At 38.5% G+C, this 20,677-nt stretch overlaps 1 protein-coding gene across 9 annotated transcripts in view; it reads left to right on the forward strand.

The window, feature by feature from the left end:
- The window catches only part of CCDC149 (coiled-coil domain containing 149), a 49,260-nt gene that overhangs the window by 23,814 nt on the left and 4,769 nt on the right, over window positions 1-20,677 (forward strand). For 4 of the 9 annotated variants that reach the window (XM_015862729.2, XM_015862730.2, XM_085545630.1 and 1 more), the window contains exons 5-11: window positions 1,340-1,456; window positions 2,758-2,930; window positions 4,266-4,338; window positions 5,615-5,699; window positions 6,773-6,917; window positions 12,113-12,189; window positions 17,276-17,383. In XM_015862729.2, the coding sequence (XP_015718215.2) occupies window positions 1,340-1,456; window positions 2,758-2,930; window positions 4,266-4,338; window positions 5,615-5,699; window positions 6,773-6,917; window positions 12,113-12,189; window positions 17,276-17,383 (778 nt within the window). Of the gene's footprint in view, window positions 1-1,339; window positions 1,457-2,757; window positions 2,931-4,265; window positions 4,339-5,614; window positions 5,700-6,772; window positions 6,918-12,112; window positions 12,190-13,510; window positions 13,544-17,275; window positions 17,384-20,677 lie in introns of all 9 variants that reach the window. The other 5 variants (XM_015862731.3, XM_015862728.2, XM_032444154.2 and 2 more) reach the window with 2 other exon arrangements.

Raw genomic sequence — 20,677 nt, forward strand, 5'->3', positions numbered from 1 at the left:
TCCAGGATTTTTTAGTTTACCTTCTTGACTTAATAGTTTGCTAGTATTTTTGGTAAAGAAATAAACAGGAATCGTATCTTCTACAATCTATTCAGCCTTCCTGACTGTGCAGTAGTTTTTTGGTGGGCAGAGGGAAATGTAACCTCCAGTGTTACTTCTGGGGGCACTGCTTCTCCTGAACAATGAGCTGCCTGTGAGACTGAGTTGTACAAACTCCTTTGGACTGCACTAAACTGCAGCTGTAATAAGCGGGGAAGGTGATTTTGCTAACCTGTCTTGTATCAGCAAGATTTTAATTGGCATGTTGCAGCTACGGTGACTGGCATCCCATAAATGAAGACAAATTTTAATGTAGCATCTTCTGCTTCAAAAGATTGATTCTTTTTTTTTTCTAACTTTGCACTGTAATGATGTACATTAATTCCTTGGTACAGTCAAATATGGGGAAACTCAGGCTGGTTATCATAGTGAGCTTCTGCAGTCCCTGTGGAGCTTCTACAAGGTAGGCCCTAGGGAGGCCACGCTTTTGCCTGGCTGTGCACAGTATATGCAACTACAAATGCTGAATGCCTTACAGACTCTTATTTATACTTGATAATTCTCAAAGGTAGTTGCTATCTGCCTAAGATATTTAATACAGCTGTGCATTAGTTCAAGTCAGGCTATTTTCAGTAAGCGCAAAGCTGATGAGTTCATTAGCTTCTTGCATATCTTGGCCAAGTTGTTTGCTGTTGGCCCATTTCTTTGTTAGTTTTTAGCATGAAGTAACTTTTTTGAAATAATAATAATAATAATAATAATAATAATAATAATAATAATAAAAGAGCAATAAAATTTATAAGCAGTTGTTAATGCAAATTGTGCACTAGTGTAGCACAGTGGGATTTTAAGTGGCATAGGTAAAGTGAAGCTGAGCAAACTACTTGGTGTCTTTCTGTCCCTTAACTAGGAAAATTACTTTCAGCTGCAGATAATTTTTTTGATCTGAATATGAAAATGGCTTTATGAGAATTGTCTAGAATTACTTCCTGTCACTTCAAAAAAGCATTGACCATGTTTTTGCGTTTATTTGGTCTTTCAGCATTTGGACATTTGTATACTCTGCTGGCTGTTGTTGCAGGATGTAGTGCCACACCTGTTATGCTCTGAGAATTTTATAGGAATTTTTTTGCTGAGAACAGAATTAAGCCCTTAGCTAGAAAATTCCATCTGGTTTGAATAATACCAGCTATTTGACTGGGAAGACATGAAATCTAACAGCCTTATTTTCTAACCTAGAGGTACTCTGATGCTACAGCCTGTGATCTCTTGTTTACAGAATATGTCTTTGTCTTCACAGCTTCTTCGAATGACAATAGCAAAGCAAAGACTTGGGGATGATGAAGTTGGAGCTCGCCACTTTGCTGCACATGAACGTGAGGACCTTGTTCAACAACTGGAGAAGGCTCGAGAACAAGTAATCACAAAATGGGCACATACTGTTGTGTTTTATAGAGCTTGCCTTATCGCAAGTAAATGACAGTTTCTCATGTGTTTTGAGGCTGATACCACTGTCTACTACTGCAAATAGTGGTAAAGGTATTGGGATTTTTACTGAGGCAGTTCTTAACGAGCAATTATTTAAGCTTGTATACATGGTAAGAGTTTTCCAATCTCTGAAATTCCTTCTTGAGATTATAGATGCTCTTTTCCTCCTGTATCTTAGCCATTCCTTTGTCCCTTTTGATAAAATATTGCAGCAGATTTCTTCTTTCTACCTCAAGTCTGTATCAATATCATATACTATGCCTTATCTAGCCCATCAGATGCTTTCCCTAAAACTGTTACATAGCTTTCTGAGCAGTTCTGGATTTTTTATGTTTCCTGTTGATCCTGTGCTCATTCCTACCAATAGCAGTTCCACCCTCAATCAGCCATTCTGTCATCAAGGAAAAGGTGCAAATTTCTCATTATTCTTCAGACTACACATCAAGTGCATTACTCCCTTAGTTTACCAGGAGGACTTTTGCCTGTTCTTACTCCTCTTGCGGTGTGATTCCTCTGTGATCTCTGCCCCCAGGTTCTATATCTGTTCAGCATGTGGCCTCATTACCTGTTTTTCTGTTGTCCTTTTCTAGTTCATCAGAGTTTTTTGATCTGCCCAGGGAAAGTTCTCAACCCATGGCAGACTTTCTTCAACATTCTTTGTTTCCTCTCCTTGGAAATTTGAAGCTCTTTGTCCCTGAGTGTTCTTTTACTCTTAATTTCTTTTACCCTTTTGCTTAATAGCGGGGCTCACCCTGTCAATTCCACACTGGCTTATTACTTCTTTCAGTTCCTTTTCTTACTGTGTGGAGCTTTATTGCTGAAAATCCTATGAGTAGTACAAATTTCCACTTACAGGCTTTCTTCTATCTAATCTTCCAAATTTGCCAAATCATAATATGTTGCAGTTCATTCTCAGAGACCTAGATGTTACGTTCTAAAACTAGCTTAGTATGTTTGTAGCAAGATTATAGTATGAATTAAGATTGCTTTTGCTGTTATGTGTTAGTCATTTTGTAAAACAAGTCTAACTGTTAAGATTATTTAAATTCGAACGAATAGAATAGTAACAAGATAGGGTAAAAATACTGGAGTTATGAACTTTGGAAAGGCAAAAAAAAAAAAGCACAAAATCCATCCTGATCAGGCACGTAGTGCTTGATTGTAAGTGCTTTCAGTTTTTTTTCACTGTGCAGTCTCCAAAATAGCAATATTACTCTCCTTTCTTTTCAGATTGAGGCTCTGAGACATGATCTTCAATCTGCACTTGATGAGTTACAGGATGTTAAAGAAGAACGCTCTGTTTATCAAGATAAGTCTGAGAGATTAAACCAAGAACTCAATCATGTTTTAGGAGGACATGAAAACCGTATCATTGACATAGATGCTCTCTGTATGGAGAACAGGTGAGCACATGGCAAACCTCACTGTTTCCTTAGAACTAGTAGCATATTGCTTCAACAGGAGCACCGGGAAGTGAGCTGCAACAAAACCTTAAAGAAAATGCAACCAAGAATTACAACTAAGAGATTTGGTCATTTGTTTTGACTATTTTGTTTCTGCTGTAGCTAACCATCAGGGAATATTGGGAAACTTATGCTGCAGGAAATTAGTAATGCTATTTTATTTGGCTGCAAAGATGTGAGTGATATTCCGTAGTATGTCTTCTCTTGGGCAAGGAAGAAAAGTGCAGGCCTTTTATTCCTGTCACTGTATGGCACTAAAACCAAGAGTATTAAAAATCAGTGTCTTAAGGAACTCATAGTGAGGTGAAGTGGGCTAGTCCTGAATTGTAAGTAGGGATTTCAAGTACACAGAGTTAACATTTTTGGACATGCTTCTCACCATAAGGAGTGTCTGTCAACAAGGTGTGATTTTCCAACAACACTGTACTTGTGAAGTCACCCATGTAGATATTCTTGCCACTTCCTTGGGGAAGAAAAAAAATCACCAAGGGCAACAGAAGAGGCACTGGGAAAGTTGTGGCAGGTACCTCCCTTAATGTCAACAATTATTTTAAAGGGAAACGTAGCTTGTAAGGTACTTTTCCTTGTGAACTTGCATTTCATGTAGGAAAGTGTAAAACCAGATGCTTCCTCCCAGCGTTTTGTTTTGTTTTATATAGTCTACTAGTTCTGTATCAGTTTAAGCCTCTTCCTTCTCTGGATGTTGATTGCCCCACTTTTTTTTTCTTCCTCTAAAATAGTTAAATTGTTACAGACCCTAATGCAGGAGTGGTTGAACTGTGAGAAAGAGGATATTGTGTAAACTTTCTGTGTATTAAATATGTGTAGTATGCATGTGGATTGAGTGATACTGCAGTGCAAAAGCTCTGCATAATTGAGTTTTGTTTTGGCATACATATGAATCTTAAGTGTTCATCTTACAGACTTTAAAGTTCAGAGATGAGTAAAGGTTTCCCAACTATTTCCACTATATGTAAATATATTATTCTAGCTTCCTTCCCCAAAATTCCGAGGAACTATATAGAATGGTTGTGCAGGATGTTTGACAAATGTGACAGAAGGGCGGCAAATGAAATTTGTTTCATTGACTAAATTTTTATGGGGTCAAAAGCAGTAAGATCTTGTTATTTTATCCCTCAGAATGCTGTAAAGCGAAAAGCATTCTCAGTAGCTAAAGGAGGAGTCATTCCAAATAGTAAAGAGTAACATTTGAGGCAATACTGAAGGTGTTGTGATATAAAAGATCTCTCTTTTTTTACTTTCTTTTTTTTCCAGGTACCTCCAAGAGAGATTAAAGCAAATTCAAGAGGAAGTGAACCTTCTTAAATCTAATATTACTAAATATAAGGTAAAATCCTCTCAGTGTATCTATAATCTAATCTGTGCTCTGGTGTTCATGGAGATTATTGTTTGTTCTTAAGTTTGTGTGCATTTAAAGAACAAAATTACGCTTTCGAAGAAAAGTCCCTCATTAACATTCCGACAGTGTCAGCATGCATGTATAGTATATGCTCAGTAATCTTCCTTCTATAGACTTTTTGGCCAGTTTACAAAACCAGGGGTACTTGGAGAAGTGACCTTTTTAAGTTCTGTGGCACCTCCTGGGGAGGGTGCTGAGCCTTCCAGCCTGCTGTAGGTGAACAGTAGCAAGTTGTGCAGTGTATGGGAAATGAGCGTGTCTGTGCTCCCATCACAAGCAGGTCTTGTCTTCCTGCTCCCTAACAGCACCGTTTCTTCACATACCTTAATGAGTGCTATGTCTTCATTATTACTTTGATCCTGGGTCAGGGTATTTATTCTTTTGTATTAACCCTTCAGGACTGAACTCCTTTGGCAAAATATTCTTGCTCTTTCCTGCAGTCAAGAATTATATCATTTTCTGATGTGATTTTAGTACACAGGAGGGGAGATCTGCTTGTCATGGGACAGGATTCGGATATCTAGGACTGTCAGTAGGACTGCTTAACCAACTAGGTCACTGTGAAACAGCAAGCTTTTTGTGCATGAGCAAAATTTCTGACAGTACTGCCAAGTCTGTGTCAGTGTCTGTTCATGCTTATGACACGGGTATCTCAGAGTATAAGCATCTGGTATCATGGTGGTATCATGGACTTCACAGGACAAACTGGACCCCTGTTTCTGGGTCATGATACTGTGAAGTCCTGAAAGGCAATATTTTTTTCCTGCAAGGCCACTATAATCTCTGGTAATGGAGTTTAGAGTTTTTCCTTTGAAACCTATCCAAAGAAATGCTGGGAAAAGCCCAATTTTGTTCCCAACTGATGCTCTCCACAGAATACTACAGTATCTTCATTGGCACTCATCAATTCAAAAATAGGCTAGTCTGAAAAATGCATGAGGGCAAGGGAGGGATGGAGAGACTGAAACACTGTGATTTCAGTGAGACAGAATGGGTCTTAACATTGCAGACAGTTTTTGCTGTGATATTCCATGAAGTTCACACTCCTGTAGTATACTGTTAGTATCCTGAAGCATGTAGCTCTAGGCCCTGTGAAGTTCTGAGACCCAAATCCAAAGTTTCAGATTTTTATTCCTAACAAAAGGAATAAAGTAGAACTTTTGGCCTGCTGCTTTACTGAATAAGATGTTTGTTGTTTCCTTAGAATGCATTGGAGAGACGAAAAAATTCAAAGACTCACAGTAGATCCGGTAGCAGTGCTCTGACTGGAGTCCTGTCTGCAAAACAAGGTATTAATAAACTCAGTGTGGTGTTGTGAATTTGAATTTGTCCCTTCTTACTTCTCAATTTCAGTAACACAACTTTCAGTAACAATACTAGAGAAAATGCTCAGTGCCAAACAGTATACCTTGTTAATATGTTCATATACACACAGGTGAGATAGTGTGTGAGATAGTACTTTTTGTCATGGTGGTTAAAACTCATTTTAAAGGAAATTCTTGGATGGCTGTTTTCACATCAAACGAAGATAACCTGAAGTATGTAGCAATTTCAGAAAGTGATATAAAAGCTTCCTTGTGGGCTTGTATTTTAATGTAAGTCACAGAGAAATACTCAGCTTTGTCAGTCTGTAGGCCTGAATGGCATAGCAGAATGAATTTGTTTCCTCTTGAACAGCAGTCATTTTCCAGAAGAAGAATTAAGTTAACAGAAAATAATAGAATCATAATATCACCAAGGTTGGAAAAGACCTCTAAGATCATCCAGTCCAAGTGCTCACCTATCCACCAATATTTCCCACTAAAACAGCACCAGATCTAAATGTTCCTTGAATACCTCCAGGGATGGTGACTCCACCACCTCCCCTGGCAGCCTTTTTCAATGCCTGACCACTCTCTCAGAGGTGAAGTATTTCCTAACGTTCAGCCTGAATCTCCCTGGCGTGACTTGAGCCCATTCCCTCTAATTGTATTTCTAATTACATGGGAGAGAAGGCTGACCCCTTCGCCCCAGCCTCCATTCAGGCAGTTGTAGAGAGCGATATGGTCACCACTGAGCCTCCTCCAGACTGAGCTATTCCAGTTCCCTCAGCTGCTCCTCATAAGGCCTATGCTTCAGACCCAAATGTTTCTACTGATTATTACTCCGGCAGTTGGTGTGGATTCTGAACAGTCAGTTTAGAAAACCACCATCTTTATGCCAGCTTTGTATTATGTTTCTGGTCTTCTGGGTTTGTTAGTTGAAGGAAATTATATATATTCATTTAAATAATGAGAATAATCCTTTAATGCTAAGTAAATGTTTGTGTAATGTCTCTGTACTTGAGAAGCCAAAACTCATTTTTGTGTTTTCAACATTGCAGTCCAAGAGCTGTTGTCAGAGGATCATGGATGTAGCCTACCAGCCACACCACAGTCCATTTCAGATCTCAAATCTCTGGCCACTGCATTGTTGGAAACAATCCACGAAAAAAACATGGTCATACAACATCAAAGGCAAACCAACAAGTAGGTAGCATGACTTTTAACTAAAACAGAACTTACTAAGCCACAGAAAAGTCATGGTTCTGGGAGGAGTTTCAGGGAAGTGGGAAGGAATTTTCACAGAAAATTTGTTGTCACTGCTAACAGGTGGGTGGGTACTGTGGATTTTAGAACCAAAAATCAACTATGTGTTTAGAGAAAATAATACAGTTTAAAGAGACCTGATTGCCACTGCCAAGCAAGGACTGATTTACAGCTCAGCTTAAAGAGAAACCATAGTAAATCATTTGGCTTCTTATAATGAATTGGTATTTCTTGCTGGTAATCAGTAGGGAGGGCTAAAGAGAAGCAGCCAGGAGGAAGGACACCCTTGAAATGGAAAAGATATGATAGATCAACTGTTAAACATTGGTGGGAACAGCAAATGTTATACCTAGGAAAAAGTCTGAAAAGTCTTAGTGTGACATTTGTTACAGGCTGCTGGCCTATGTGTCGTGGATGATGGCTGTTGCTCCTATAGTTATTTGCCAAAGTTTCAGGAGATAAACACAGTTACATTGCCATATGATTTCTTAAAATCTGAACTGAAGTTTCAAGGAGAATTTGTTTACCCTTAGCTGTTCCACTCATCAGTAGAATGTATTGTATCTTGCGTAACACCTATCATGGCAGAATATAATCATTTTTGACACATTTTCTGACATTCTGATGCTATTGTCCTTAAGTAGTGTATGAAAATCAGAACTAGGAAGTGTTCCTCAATTCTATGCTCAGGTTTTAGTTTGATTTTTTTTCTTCTTTGGGGCTTTTTCTGTTTGTTTGTCTTTTTTTAAGGGGGCTTTTTGCAACACTGAGTCACTACTGGTAATCAGAGATTATTCAGGCTTCTCAAAAGCACATCAGGACCAGATGTCAGAAACAGGCAGCTATCTTTCATGAAAGGAAGGAGTAGCTCTGAAGTGAACTGTATTGCGCTAGAATAGATGATTCATTTTGAACACTTGTAACTGTGATACTAGGCAGACTCCACTGCATAGTTCTTAGGGATGTGGCAGCAGTGGAGGAATGAAGTGGAGGAGCAGTTTATAGCCACTCTTGAATACTCTTGAGAAAGCAAATGCCTAATCAGCTGAAGAGAGAGTGAAGCAGTGAGAATGTAGCCCAGCTCTAACTGATGGCAGCTCAGTTGATTCATGCTTTTAAGGCTGTTGTGAAATGCAAGGTGAGCTCCTACACTGAGCACTGTTAATGAGGAGTCTAACATCTGCTTGCTCCCTCCTTGCTGCCAACGTAACATCAGAAAAAACATTAAGAGAATAACTTTTGTTATTCCAGTCTTTGCCTTTTACACTCTGATACTGCATCATTTCCCGGTGCTGTAATTTGCATATTCCCGACTATAACTGTAGCAAGCTTCTTTTTTTAATTTTACATCTCTTGCAGTCCTTTACGTCCCTCAAATGTACTGATGGGATGATGGCTTTACTTTCTGATACTGATATCTCTATTTTCAACTACTGCGTGTAGTTATTTTAAAGACAAGTGAAGAAGATGTAGTTGGTTGAAGAACATGAGACTTTGGTGTGTTTGTTTTCTTCAGAGGAAAAAGTTATACATTTGGTTTATGATAGGCATTTCATCTGTTAGTGATTCTGTTACCAGTAAGTGCGATTCTTCAAGACTACACTGACTTATTTCCCTCCCATAAGTTAGTCTACTCCAAAGTCCCAACCTGCTTTGATGCTTGACAATTGAAATAAGGCTATTTAACTTCACAATAACAATACAGTAAATTAGGGTTTTGATTATTGGAAATAATAACAAGACAGCAGATTTTTTTCTAGATGGATTGTAATTTGAGTGTATTTTTGAAGTTAACTTTCTGCTGTTAGCCTGTTTAAAACAAATGTCTGTTTCCACTTGCTCTTGGAACAGATGCACTCTGATTATTGCTGTTTTTCTAAATATCTGGTATGACAAAAGGAAGTGCCTGAGAATGAAAGGGCTGAGTCCAACCTGTAATTATTTTAGCTTCATTTTTACAAGAAAAAGGCCTGCAAGAAAACTAGAGATTGACTCTTTATCAGGGAGTGTTAGTGGTAGGACAAAGAGTAACGAATTCGAACTAGAGGGTACATTAAGATTAGATATAATGAAGAAATTCTTCACTGAGAGTGTGATGAGACACTGGTGCAAGCTGCCCAGAGAAGCTGTGGATGCCCCATTCAAGGTGAGGTTGGATAGGGCTGTGTGTAGCCTGATTTAGTGGATGGCAACCCTTCCATGGCAGGGGGACTGAAACTAGATGGTCTTTAGGGTCCTATCCAACCCAAATCATACTGTGATTCCATGATTTAGGAGAGATATAAGTTATTGAAAAAGAAGATGGGTCAGTTTCCCCATGTGATAGGTAGCTACTGCCTCTAAGTTTAAGCAACATCCTTTGTTTTTCCTTACAAGCACATTAGCTTAATTTGAAAAAGAAGTTTTAAATGAATTCTGTATGCAGTAATGTATTGCAAGATTAAATAGTTAAGTAAATGTGAAAATAAGACCCTATTTATGGGTGTTTGGAAGATTGTGTCTATATGAGGGTATATGCCTTCTGTAAGTCTAAGTTAAAGATGAGGTTGAGTGGATATCAGGTACTGTAAATCAGAACAGCTCCCTTGAGATTATGCCCATGTGTGTTGGGAAGAGATGGAATTGCCAGAAGGGAACTTCTATGTTCAGGTGGTAACCTCGTTGTTGTCACCTGATGACATATTTGTCTAAAGCCTTATCCTGGAGGGAGGTTTGGACAAACTCCCTTGTTGCATTAAGCACATAACTAGAGAGCAATGGGAATAATTTTTGGCATCTTTGTCGATGACAGAATCCTGTTTTCTTTAAAGGATCTGGTCTGTTATTGCTAGAGAAGGGGGAAAATAGATTTGGGAATTGGATGCTAGCAACCCACGCAGCCCCTTCAAAAATGCCTGCTCTTCCAGGACAGCACAACTTAGACTTTCCACAGTATATACTGAGGTGGCAAATTATTTGTCAGGGCACAGGGGAAAGGGGAAATTGGGGCAAACCATGTTGTTTTCAGGATTGTCTGAGGCTTCGGTAGGAATTATCAGGATAGAGTCACACAAAAATCTTTGGAATTGCTGTTGTACTGCAGATAAATGAATTAAAAGTTGAAGAGAAGCAAGAGAAATGCTGTTCTCTAAATAACAAGGGAGTAGCACTAACTGAACTTCATGTAGTCACTAACTGAACTTCTTGTTGTCAAGTTAGTTTTGGTCTGTGATACAGCTAGTTGATGTCTTTTCCCCCTTTTCTGTCCTGGACCTACTGGTAAGACACTTATGGAAATAACTAGTTGTGGTTTTTTTTTCCTGGCAAAAGAGCAAAATCATGGCACATTTGTAGCAACAACCATTAGCCACATCAGCTTTGTTTTGTTGGCTCCCTCACAAAGCTCACATGTACTGGAAGGAGTATTTCACAATTTGTCCTTCTTTCCTATCCTTAAGCCAGGGGAGTTCCATATCCTTCAGCTGACCTTCAGTGGGCCCTCAGGCCAGCACAATACACAGGGCTGTGAAAACACAGTTAATAGGACTGAGTCCCTTGTATCAGAAGGAAGTGTTCTGAAAGCAAAAATCTGGTCATGAGCAGTTATTGGAGAAGGCAGTAATAGATCTATCATAGCCTTGGTGGCCTGTTTGGTTGCTGAGTTTCACTGAAGAAATAACTGCTGCCACATGTCTTTTCTCCTCTGCTTATAAACATGATGAGCTGTTTGCTTTCTAATTGTTACATATCCCTAAACCACCCTGTGCTTGCTTAGATGTTCATTCTAAGCTTTCTCTTTTACAATCTCCTTCTCAAACTGTTATTTTTGCAGTCCTTAAAATACGTAGAAGCTTTTATTCTATCACTGCAGAGCCCTCACATTAGAGCTCTCAAAAATACATAGTCCTTGTTAATCAGTTTCTCTAGCCCATTTAATATTTGCTGGTTTTGCTGTCCTTCGTGACCCAGATTCTATCATCCTGTCAGTAACGACATTCCCAGTGTGCTCAAATGTTTGCAGCATAAAGCCCTGGGTGGAGAGCATGCAGTGCAGTATTACACAGCTCTGGTGAGCTTGGGAGGATATTGTTGCCTTGCTGTGTTGCAATATAGTGCTTCTCAGCATTCAGTTCAAATTTAACTGACTTATCCTGTTGCTGTAATTTGATGAGTAAAGCTTGCTTTCCATTATCTCTGCTGTCATGTTTAGAACTGCTGTCTTGTCTAGCTCTCTCACTCTGTTGAGTATTGTTTGGGATTTATTTAAAGACTTTTGACTCCAGGAGACTTGCTGTGCTTGTGAGAGAAACATTTTCCAAAATTCATTAGAAAAAAAAAAAAAAAAAAGAGCTTTCTTTGCAAGATACAAATCTCTCATTTGATCTTGGGAGAGAATTAAGACTAAAAGGTAAATCCAGCAGGAGAGCTGACTGCAAATAGTATTTATTTAGGAATCAGATAGAAGTGATGACCCAAGAAATGCAGTGAAAACTGAGGGTGGCTGAGTGATAAAGGCACTAAAGAGCTTGCAGCTTTTTAGTAAATAAGACAACAGTTCAGCACCTAAAAAAAGAGATATAGTAGCAAGGCTGTTCTTTGCTGTATGAAGCAATCTTACTGACAGACAAACCCTTGTAAATAAGAGTAGGCCAAAGCTGTGTCTTGGGACTCCTCAATCAATCCAGATGTTGTCTTGTTTTGCACATTGTGATTGCATAGCTGTTATCTTCTGATTTTAGCTGCTGAGAAAGTGAAAGTAACCAGGAAGAAATAGTTGCAAGCATGAAAATAGAAATACTGGGAGTTGCTATTCTTGGTCATTAGCGTTACGTAAAGATTGAATGTCCCATACATCCAAGATAATTGTTTAAATCTTTCTTGTTTTGTTTTGCTTTTTAATTTTTAATCATAGTATAAATTAGGCAACTATATTTTGCTCTCTCTAAGCTCTGGGGGAGGCTGTCCAGTGCCATTAGTAAAAATCAGTAAAATTGTTAACAGTTTTACTGCACTAATTAAGTAACAAGTACGAAATTCAATTGCAGTCACACATACAATTAGGCTTTGGTTACACTCATGTAACAGGGAATCTCATTTTAGCTGAATGTCCCCGACTTCTGGTTTTTTTTTCTTTTTTTTTTTTCTTTTTTTCAAAGAATTCTAGGTAATCGAGTGGCAGAACTAGAAAAGAAATTAAGAACCTTGGAAATTGCTGGTTTGTGGAGTCTTCCAGGTCAGTAAAAATTCAACAGATCAGCTTGTGTTATTTAGTTTTCAAGGGTATATTTGCATTTAAGAAGAGCTGGGCTGTAGTGTTTAAATGGCAGTTGTGAACGCACTGTTCAGCACACTTGCAAAAGTCGAGGCCTTTAATAAATGTTAAGTTGAAGCCAAAATTCTCAAGGCTCTTTAAGCCTTCTTTCAAATATGGATGCTACAAATAAATTAAATACTGGAAATAACAACATTTTCTCCATAGTTTGCAGGCTAAAAAACAAAATTGGAACTATTTTATTTAAACCACTGTATAAAATGATACACGTAGGATATTAACCATGATGTTTTTCAACAGATTTATATATTAATTTTGTACGTCTTATTGCTTCCATGAATTTTATTGCTGTGTTTTGTAATAGTTTTCTGTAGAATGTTAGTCTCAGAGAAACTGGAAATGCAAATGATCTGAAATTTTGTAGTCTGCCTCTCCAGAACAGGATTATTCCCTGTAGCATCTTAAGTATTGTACTTGGTTTTGAATTACACAAGTAATGGGAGATTAATCTGCTTCCTAATAGACCTTTCTCTTAGGAAAATGAGCAATATTTAATTTACATTCACTTTTTGCTTCTTTTCTTCCCATTACACTTAATTGTATCTTTCTTAACCACTGTAAATTATGTTGTTCCGTTGTTGGTGTTTGCACCATTAGGCATTGTTGTTTACAGCTTCCTATCCTGGGGTGGGAATTAGCATGGGTTAGACTTATACTTATTTGGCTCTCTTCTTTTATACCTAAACATTCCATCTAGAAGGAAACTTTTGACGATGCCGAAGAGGTGTGGTGAGAAACTAATGTGGTTCAGCTTTCTGGCTTAATGTTGTAGGCATTCTGAATCACTTTTCTGGAACTGGCTCTCTCTCTCATTGGTGCTTTCCAGAACTGAAGGTCCCAAATTTCTTCCCATGGATTACTCTTCAGGTAGTCACCTAAATGCCTTTGTCCCAGGTGGCAGGTGTAATGTTTGTCAAGGCCCTGCTAATGTAGTTCTGTCCATTAGTAAAAATAATGTATCATGAGCCTACCAGGCTAATGTGCTGTAGGATTTTGGTCAGAAACATTGTTCCATGAAATCAGTACACTAACACAAACAGTGTTTCTAATCTTTATAAAATGTATTAAAAAAAAACAACACACCAAACAACCCCAAAAAACAACAACAAAAAGGAACAGTGGGAACAAATGGCTCCATTGTTTATCTGTGGAGGTAAGACATCAATTTAATATTTATACATTAACAACTGTTTCTTTCCTTCCTTTCTTTTGCTGCCTGAAGGCCTGAGCTACAATGTCTCAGTGGGATTCGGGAGTAGGTTCTGCTTGACATGTATATTTTTAGTAACTTATTTTAGCAGTACATTAAATATTATCTCTGCATGTAAATATATGGAAATGTTATCTAAACATTTTTCTATCTGTCAGATTAAGATGTTTGATCAAGTGAATTCAGATGACCACAAGAGAAATAGAGGCTGCTCTACAAGGCAATTTGTTTGAAGTGAGGGGAATAGTAAGAATCCCAACAGTAAGAATTCCAAGATCATCTTGGAATTTTACACTGGACTGTGTGTTCTGTTGAGCACCAAGTTTGGTTTGTTGATTTGCTGCCTCACTTTTAAATCGAGCGTAGCTTTGTTTCCAAGTGCACTGTAGTCCCAAGGTGGTCACAGAGAGCCTTATAGCCACATTTCTTTCCATAGTGTGGAAAGCTACTGCTCCATGAAAAGGCAACATGAAACAAACAGTGTTGGAAGTCTCATAGTGGGCTTTGCAGCTGAACGCTAGCTTGGGCAAAGGGCAGAACACGGAGATTATCTAATAGAAGTTATCTAGGCAATCTTAAATTCAAAGAGGAAGAAGCTTTACTTGGCTGTTAGTTAAACTTCTTGACATTGGAAAAATATGCAGATAAAAGCTGACGTTCAGTCTACCACTGAAAGGAACGCACATTATAAATCGCTGAGTTTTAATTTGAAGTTAATGTTCCTACTTAGGCATCACTGTCCATATAACATTTATAACATCCACTGATACCATGGTATTAATATCTTCTAAATTGTGTTAATAAATGATCTTAGTAAAGAAAGAGCTTGGCTGCTTCTAATTATTTTTGTTAGGTGACGTATTTGTCATCCTATTTTTATGAAATGCGTGAATGAGCAACAGCAAAGCTAAATCAAGGGGAAATGTGTGTTTAATTTTTGAGATGGTGAAACTGTTTGTGTAGGCTCGGTTTCTATAAAAGTTCTGCCTATCACAAACTTCAGCTTCCCCTGTCTGGAAAAATGGGCTGTAATTAAATGAATCTCTTGTAAGGTTCACTGCTAAATAGAAAGTCATCTTGGGCATAGATATATCTCTGATTTCCATTTTATGAGCCCTCTTGTCCTGAGAAGGAAGTAGAGAAAGTGATGTTTGCAGAAGCGTTTAATTCTTTGCCTTGTCTTACATCCATCACGGCTGGTTCAAATATGCATGCATAATGTGTTTAGTATGTTCAGCATTAATACAGACTAAACACAGCGTACTACTCGTACAAAAAGATATCACTAGGTGCTCAGATAAATAATTCTCTGTTTTCATAAATATATCAGTTCCCAAAAATTCCAGATTTCCACTAAAGATTCAGGCATGACTCAGCCTTCTTCTGTCTGGGATGATAGGAAAGTTTCTGTGCTGCCTCTTTCTCTGCAGTAATCGGTGTGAAGCAGTGATGAGGTCAAATTAATGGGCTCAGCAGCTGCTGTGGTGTAGGGCAGTTTACATGGAGCAGAGGTTATGAGTGGGTCCTCAAGCCTGGGAATCTTGCAGAGATGTGTGCTCCTTCTGGAGAAGAAAGTCAATGAATTTATTCCTTTTGAAAACTTAATTGTCCCCTTATTTTGAGATCTCTATATTTTTCACTAGAGTCCTTTTAAAAATCTGTTAAATAGGGGAGCTCTGCACAAAGCAGTATAGGTTATAAAATTGAGCTTACATGGCAGCTAATTGGAATTCCTCATGTGCAGTCCAACTTCAGATAATGATTCACAGAATATGCTACAGCAACAGCCATGTCCCTCCTTCATGAATGGATGTGAGTCACTGTTAATAAATAATATGCATTGGACTCTTTGGGCCACATCTGTTGCTGAGCTGTGTGGGTACTGAGCTTGGCTCTATTTTCTGTAACTGGGTTGGTTTGCAGAGAAAAATGTGAAAGTGAATGCGTTTCCTGTGTAAATTTTGGCTGGGAGTCAAGTCATTTCTTTTCTGAAGCTTATGTTGCAATCTTCTATCTCAGGCTTTACTATTTAAATCTAACAACTGCTACCAAAAAAGACTCTGTGCTTTCCATGTAACAGTTAACAACTCATCTCCCAAAATCCTCCATTCATAATCTGTTAGAGTTTGACCTCCTCTGTTGGACACTTTTGATCATTTGGCTTTTGACTGTGTACACAGAATTTCTTTAATGTTACTGTGAAGTTCATTTTTCTAGGGTTATTATTTTTTTTCCTCCTGCATTTTAAAATAGCCATCAGATTTCTTTTGGCTTTTTTCCCCCCTTTTAATTAATTTTGCCTTACCCTTAGACACAAGGGCTCTATTTTGTTGTTATTTATTTATGTATTTTATTACTTGCTATAGTGAAGGCAGAATTCTGATGCATACTTGATAGTGGGATCAAAGCTTGACAAGGTCAATGTTTTTAAACCATTAATTACATTCGTATCACTGCAGTATATACCCCTACATTATAAGGATATTAAAAAGTCATTAATGCCTTCAATATCAAGGTAGTAACAGGCAGCGCTTTCAGAAGCTGTTAGAGATGGAGCATCCCAGTTTGACTCTGTGAGAACAGCTTGACTTTCACTCATTCTTGGGAAGTACCAGAACTTTCTTAGTGAAGGATTTATTCAGGGTATCTCCTGACCTGGTGCTCTTTTGAAAGACTTTGTCTTGGATGGGTGATTAGATTTAGGATGTTGCCTTAAGGTGAAATGTACAAACAGATTTAGAGGGGAGAAGTGGTTGTTACATAAATGTCCATTGTTATGGAGATAAATAGAGCAGTAGCTTGCCACCTTCCCAGCCATCAGTTATCAGTTGACAGTTGTTCTGGAGGCCACTCAAGCACCATGCTTCGCTGATCTTGCAAATTTCCTGCCATCTCCCCTCTAGGTTTAAGGTAGTGTCAGTCATTACAGACATGAGTATCCTGAATAGTGGAGGACTTCCTAAAGGGTCTGCAGGTGTTGCTTTCTGTATTGCTAAAATATGTAAAGGCTAGGCACATACAGCAGAGTCCTTAGCTGAAGAGTTTCTTGCACAATTTTCTCTGCAAAAGAGCTGGAAAATTGCCCTCTTGCATTTGGCTTGAAACAAAAATGTTCAGAAATATTTGGGGAATTTTCAGATTAAAATCCCTCCTGTTCCCCAGCAATGTCTGCTCCCTCTGTTCTGTCTCGTCTCTTAGCTAAGCTCATCTTTAGTTTTTGTTTATTTACCTATTTATTTTAAGGAAATGTTGTAGGACGATATGTGTTAGCCTGTAGTGGAAAATTACATACATGACGTGAGGCAGTATGGTACATCCATGAAGTGGTAAGAAAGTGAACAGATAGTGCTGAACACGCCTGGCAATAGCATGCAAATGATCCGTGTATTGGTATCTAGCCTTACCCAAAATTATTTTCTCCAATGCTTTTGGTATGATTTGATTTGTAATACCCTGAATTATATGGCTAATACAATTAGCAGAATATAGTACCTGCTCTTCTTTCAAAGTTTGTCCTCTACTTTGTATTAGAGGTTTAAAAAAAACAAACCACAAAATATTTTTCAGTGTTGAATTTGTGTATTCCAGCTCCAGGACAGGGTGCTTTCTTCAGTACTGTAGAAGGATCATTTGAGATGCTTTTTCTGTTCTGTACTCCTTTTCATAACGCTGCCAAAAAACAAACAAAAAGTTAAATGGTAGGGTATGTTTGTGTATAATTAGTGAACAATGAATGTAATCGGTGAATTAATGGTTTTAACATGTTCCTTGTTTCAGGTGGGAAGGATACCATAACGTTCAGTGACGCATCCTTACCTGTTATTCAGCGGTCTAGGTCACCCTTGTTAGCATTTACTGATAAGCCACAGCAAGCTGAAGTACAAGGTGAGCACGTGGAGCATAAGGAACACGATGAAAGCTGGGCACACCTTTCTTTCCAAATAAAAATAAAGTTTCATGCTGGGGTAGCAGAAGGCAAAGTTTCAGTGCCGATGGAGATTGAATAAATCATCCACAAGTGAAAGAGATAGCTGGTCCCAGTACAAATAGCAAAGGAACCACTGGAAAGTGACTGTTGAAGAGAGTGCACAGTGCTAGACATCAGGTTGTACACTTCAAAGAATTTTCACGCCAGATAACTAGATACTGCGAGGAGCTATTCGTGCCATCTATGTTAGCCTCCTGCTCTTTTACCCTCTGTTAAAATGCACAGTAGGAAAGCAGTCTGTGGAACTGGCGTAGCACTCTGCTGCATTATAGCTGATATCTAGATGAAAGGCTTCCTGATTGCGCCTGTTAAATTGAAATATCCCCCTCGTTTTCCTGGAGAAATTGACTGCTTTTTTATAGTCTTGCATGTGTTTTGTTCAAAACCTTCCCCAATAACAAGCTTTTACATCTCTCCAAATTCAAGCTTTATGTGACAGTAGCAAAAAGATAATGTTTTTCCGATAACCTCAACTTTTTCCTGAGTTTTTCATAATAGATGGGAGATGGATTATTATGCTTGCCTTTCAGCATTTGGGTAAGCTCTTTAATGGCATAATATTTTGGTATGCCCGGATCTTGCTCAGCAAACCATGAAGCATCATAAACAATTTATTCTTTAGTCCTGAAACTAAATAGAATGTGGCCTAATTTTGACTTTATTATCCATATTATCATCTGATAAAACCTGACAGTAGGACGGATCGTTTTTATAATCTTGATCAGCTGATATTTTTGCTAAAAATAAAATGAAACTATAGCGAATAGATCCAGTCATAACAGCTCGTAAGTATTCCTCCTTTTGCCTGCTTAACCATTGACTTTTAATTACATCTGCAGTTACTGAAAGTATTTACTTGGTGGTGGTATGTTATTTCCTTTACATATTTGTCCTAAGTAAGGTTAATATTACAGCTTTGATTAAAGCTGCCTGTCAGTTCTCATCAAACCCTGTTTCTGTTGCTTTGTTACCCTGCCAAGCTTTACCTCTAGGCTGAAGCCTTCCATGCTGTGTTTTCTGCTTCAGCTGAGTCTTTTATATCAACCACATAATTTTTTCTTGTTTAGTTTTGGTGACTACGTTGTTGTGTTTTAAGTAAACATTTGAGAATTTGTGTATCTATAATTAATAGACAGGGAAATTGCAAGCTGGGAAAGCTTTCCACTCATGAGGAGATGGGTTGGAGTTTCCACCCCACTCTAAATCATTCTTGTCTGCTAAAAACAACAACAAAAAACCAACAGTGTTTCTGTTGAGCTTTCTTTGTGCTACCAGCACAGGTAAAACTCTGCATATGCTGTTCCTTCTAGATAATGTAAGCTGAGAGGTAACAAAACTTGGAGCAGGGAGGAAAGGAAGGCTTTATAGTGATGGGAAGGCTAGAATAGATAGGGGTTGGAGAAGATAAATTCTACATGAAGAGGAACCTCCATTGAGCTGAGAGCACAGGAGTGAGGAATCCAAATTCTGACAGTGAAAGCAAGACGTGGTGATAAATACTGAAAGGAGGATGAGAAATGGTCAGAGTATGTGGAGGGAGTGGGTGAACACCAGGATATCAGGCAGGAGCAAGGAGCTAGACAAAGGAAGATAACATGAGAAGAAAACAGCCTTGGAGAGAACATAGCTATGGAGTTGGACTGTGACAATCATCAGAAGAGGTAGCTTCCAGTAGACCAGTCTCTTTACCCCTCCTCATTTCATAACTGCAATAGAATTACAGAAAAAAATCCTGTGTTTAAACTGCAGTGGATTAAGAAATTACAGCTCTGCCTGCACAAATAGCTTGCTTTTAATTTGCATGCAGCACATTATACCTGATAACCTGAAACGGGAACTCAAACTTAAAACCCACCTCTCTGACAGTGTAAATAAATGAGGACAGCGTCTCAGTTGTGTTCTGCACAGAGGATGACTGCCTGTTGTTGAGCTTTAGGACTATGGTGTGTATTGCAGTTTTTATTGCCTACACCATGTTTTCAAAGTGAGGAGGGATGGGGTGACGAGGAAGAAGACAGGAATGTGTTCATCAGCCTTTGCTTACCAAACAAGCAGGGCCTTTAATTTAGAAATATTTCAGAAACCAAAAACACTTATTTTACTATCAGCTGAATGATCAGCTGAGTGATAGCAGATATGTGTTATGGAAGTGAAATTCTTGCATATTATCAAATACTAGGCCTGACGTCCTATCAGTGCACTGCACTCCTTCAAACACTACCATTGCTATATGGTGTGTGTTTGTCCCAGGAAACCCTTTCAGCCTTCAAGTTAACATTTATTCTTCATGAGAAATTTCTGCAATACCTCTGATGTTGCTTTGCTTTATCTACAGGGTTTTTTTCAGGCTTTTTTGTTCTAATCTGTCTGCTTACCCTGATCTCATCAAGCCCTTCTGTAGTTGTTATCATCATTGTAGTTAGAATGAATGGTAGAAGTCTGTAGGATATACTATGCAGTTCCTGCAAGAAAATGCCTGATGACATAGTACAAGCATATGAATTAAAGTCTGTCTTTTGACACCAAGTCTCACTTAATCCAGTCTGCCCAATATCCAGTGTTGTGTGATATGTTGTACTTGAACGCTGGAGCTGTTAATGAACAGTTTCCCTCCTGTTGTCATTGTTGAATACATTATTTCTGTTGCATTGGTTGTGCACCATCTCAAACATTCCCGGAAGACAAAAGTGCTGTTTTGCTGTGAATTTTTCTCTGGTGTTGTAGTGCTTTGAAACAAGTTGTCTTCACAAAATTGCAGCAGAGTGGTGGAATGGTGTAGGTAGAAACTGAGGTGCACAGAGAGCAATGTAGCATCCCTACTAATTTTGAGCACAACTTGAGGTAGCTAAGTTTTGACTATTGCACAAGCACTTCTAGTGTGTGTGTGTTCATATACATAAAGCGAGCACAGCAGTGCTGCAAGTCAAACTCCTTGTTTCCAGCTGAGTGCTCAGATAATGAGGATTAGATCCAGTGGATGATCACCTTTTGAAATTTAATTTATCCCTGCCTTTTCCACAGGCCTAAATCCCATCTTCCTTAATGGTGGTTAGAATGTCCCCTTGGTGCCAACCTTGTCTCTCTTGCTCCAAATTATAAATGAGGCAGGTCTGATAGAGACAGTAGGCTTCTTTATTGTACGGCTCAGATCCCTCCCTGCAGCCACTCTTACATTGAGCGAGGTGGGATTC

This window comes from Coturnix japonica, chromosome 4 (assembly GCF_054131305.1).
Source record: "Coturnix japonica strain WE chromosome 4, WE-NBRP24, whole genome shotgun sequence".
NCBI classification, from domain to species: domain Eukaryota; kingdom Metazoa; phylum Chordata; class Aves; order Galliformes; family Phasianidae; genus Coturnix; species Coturnix japonica.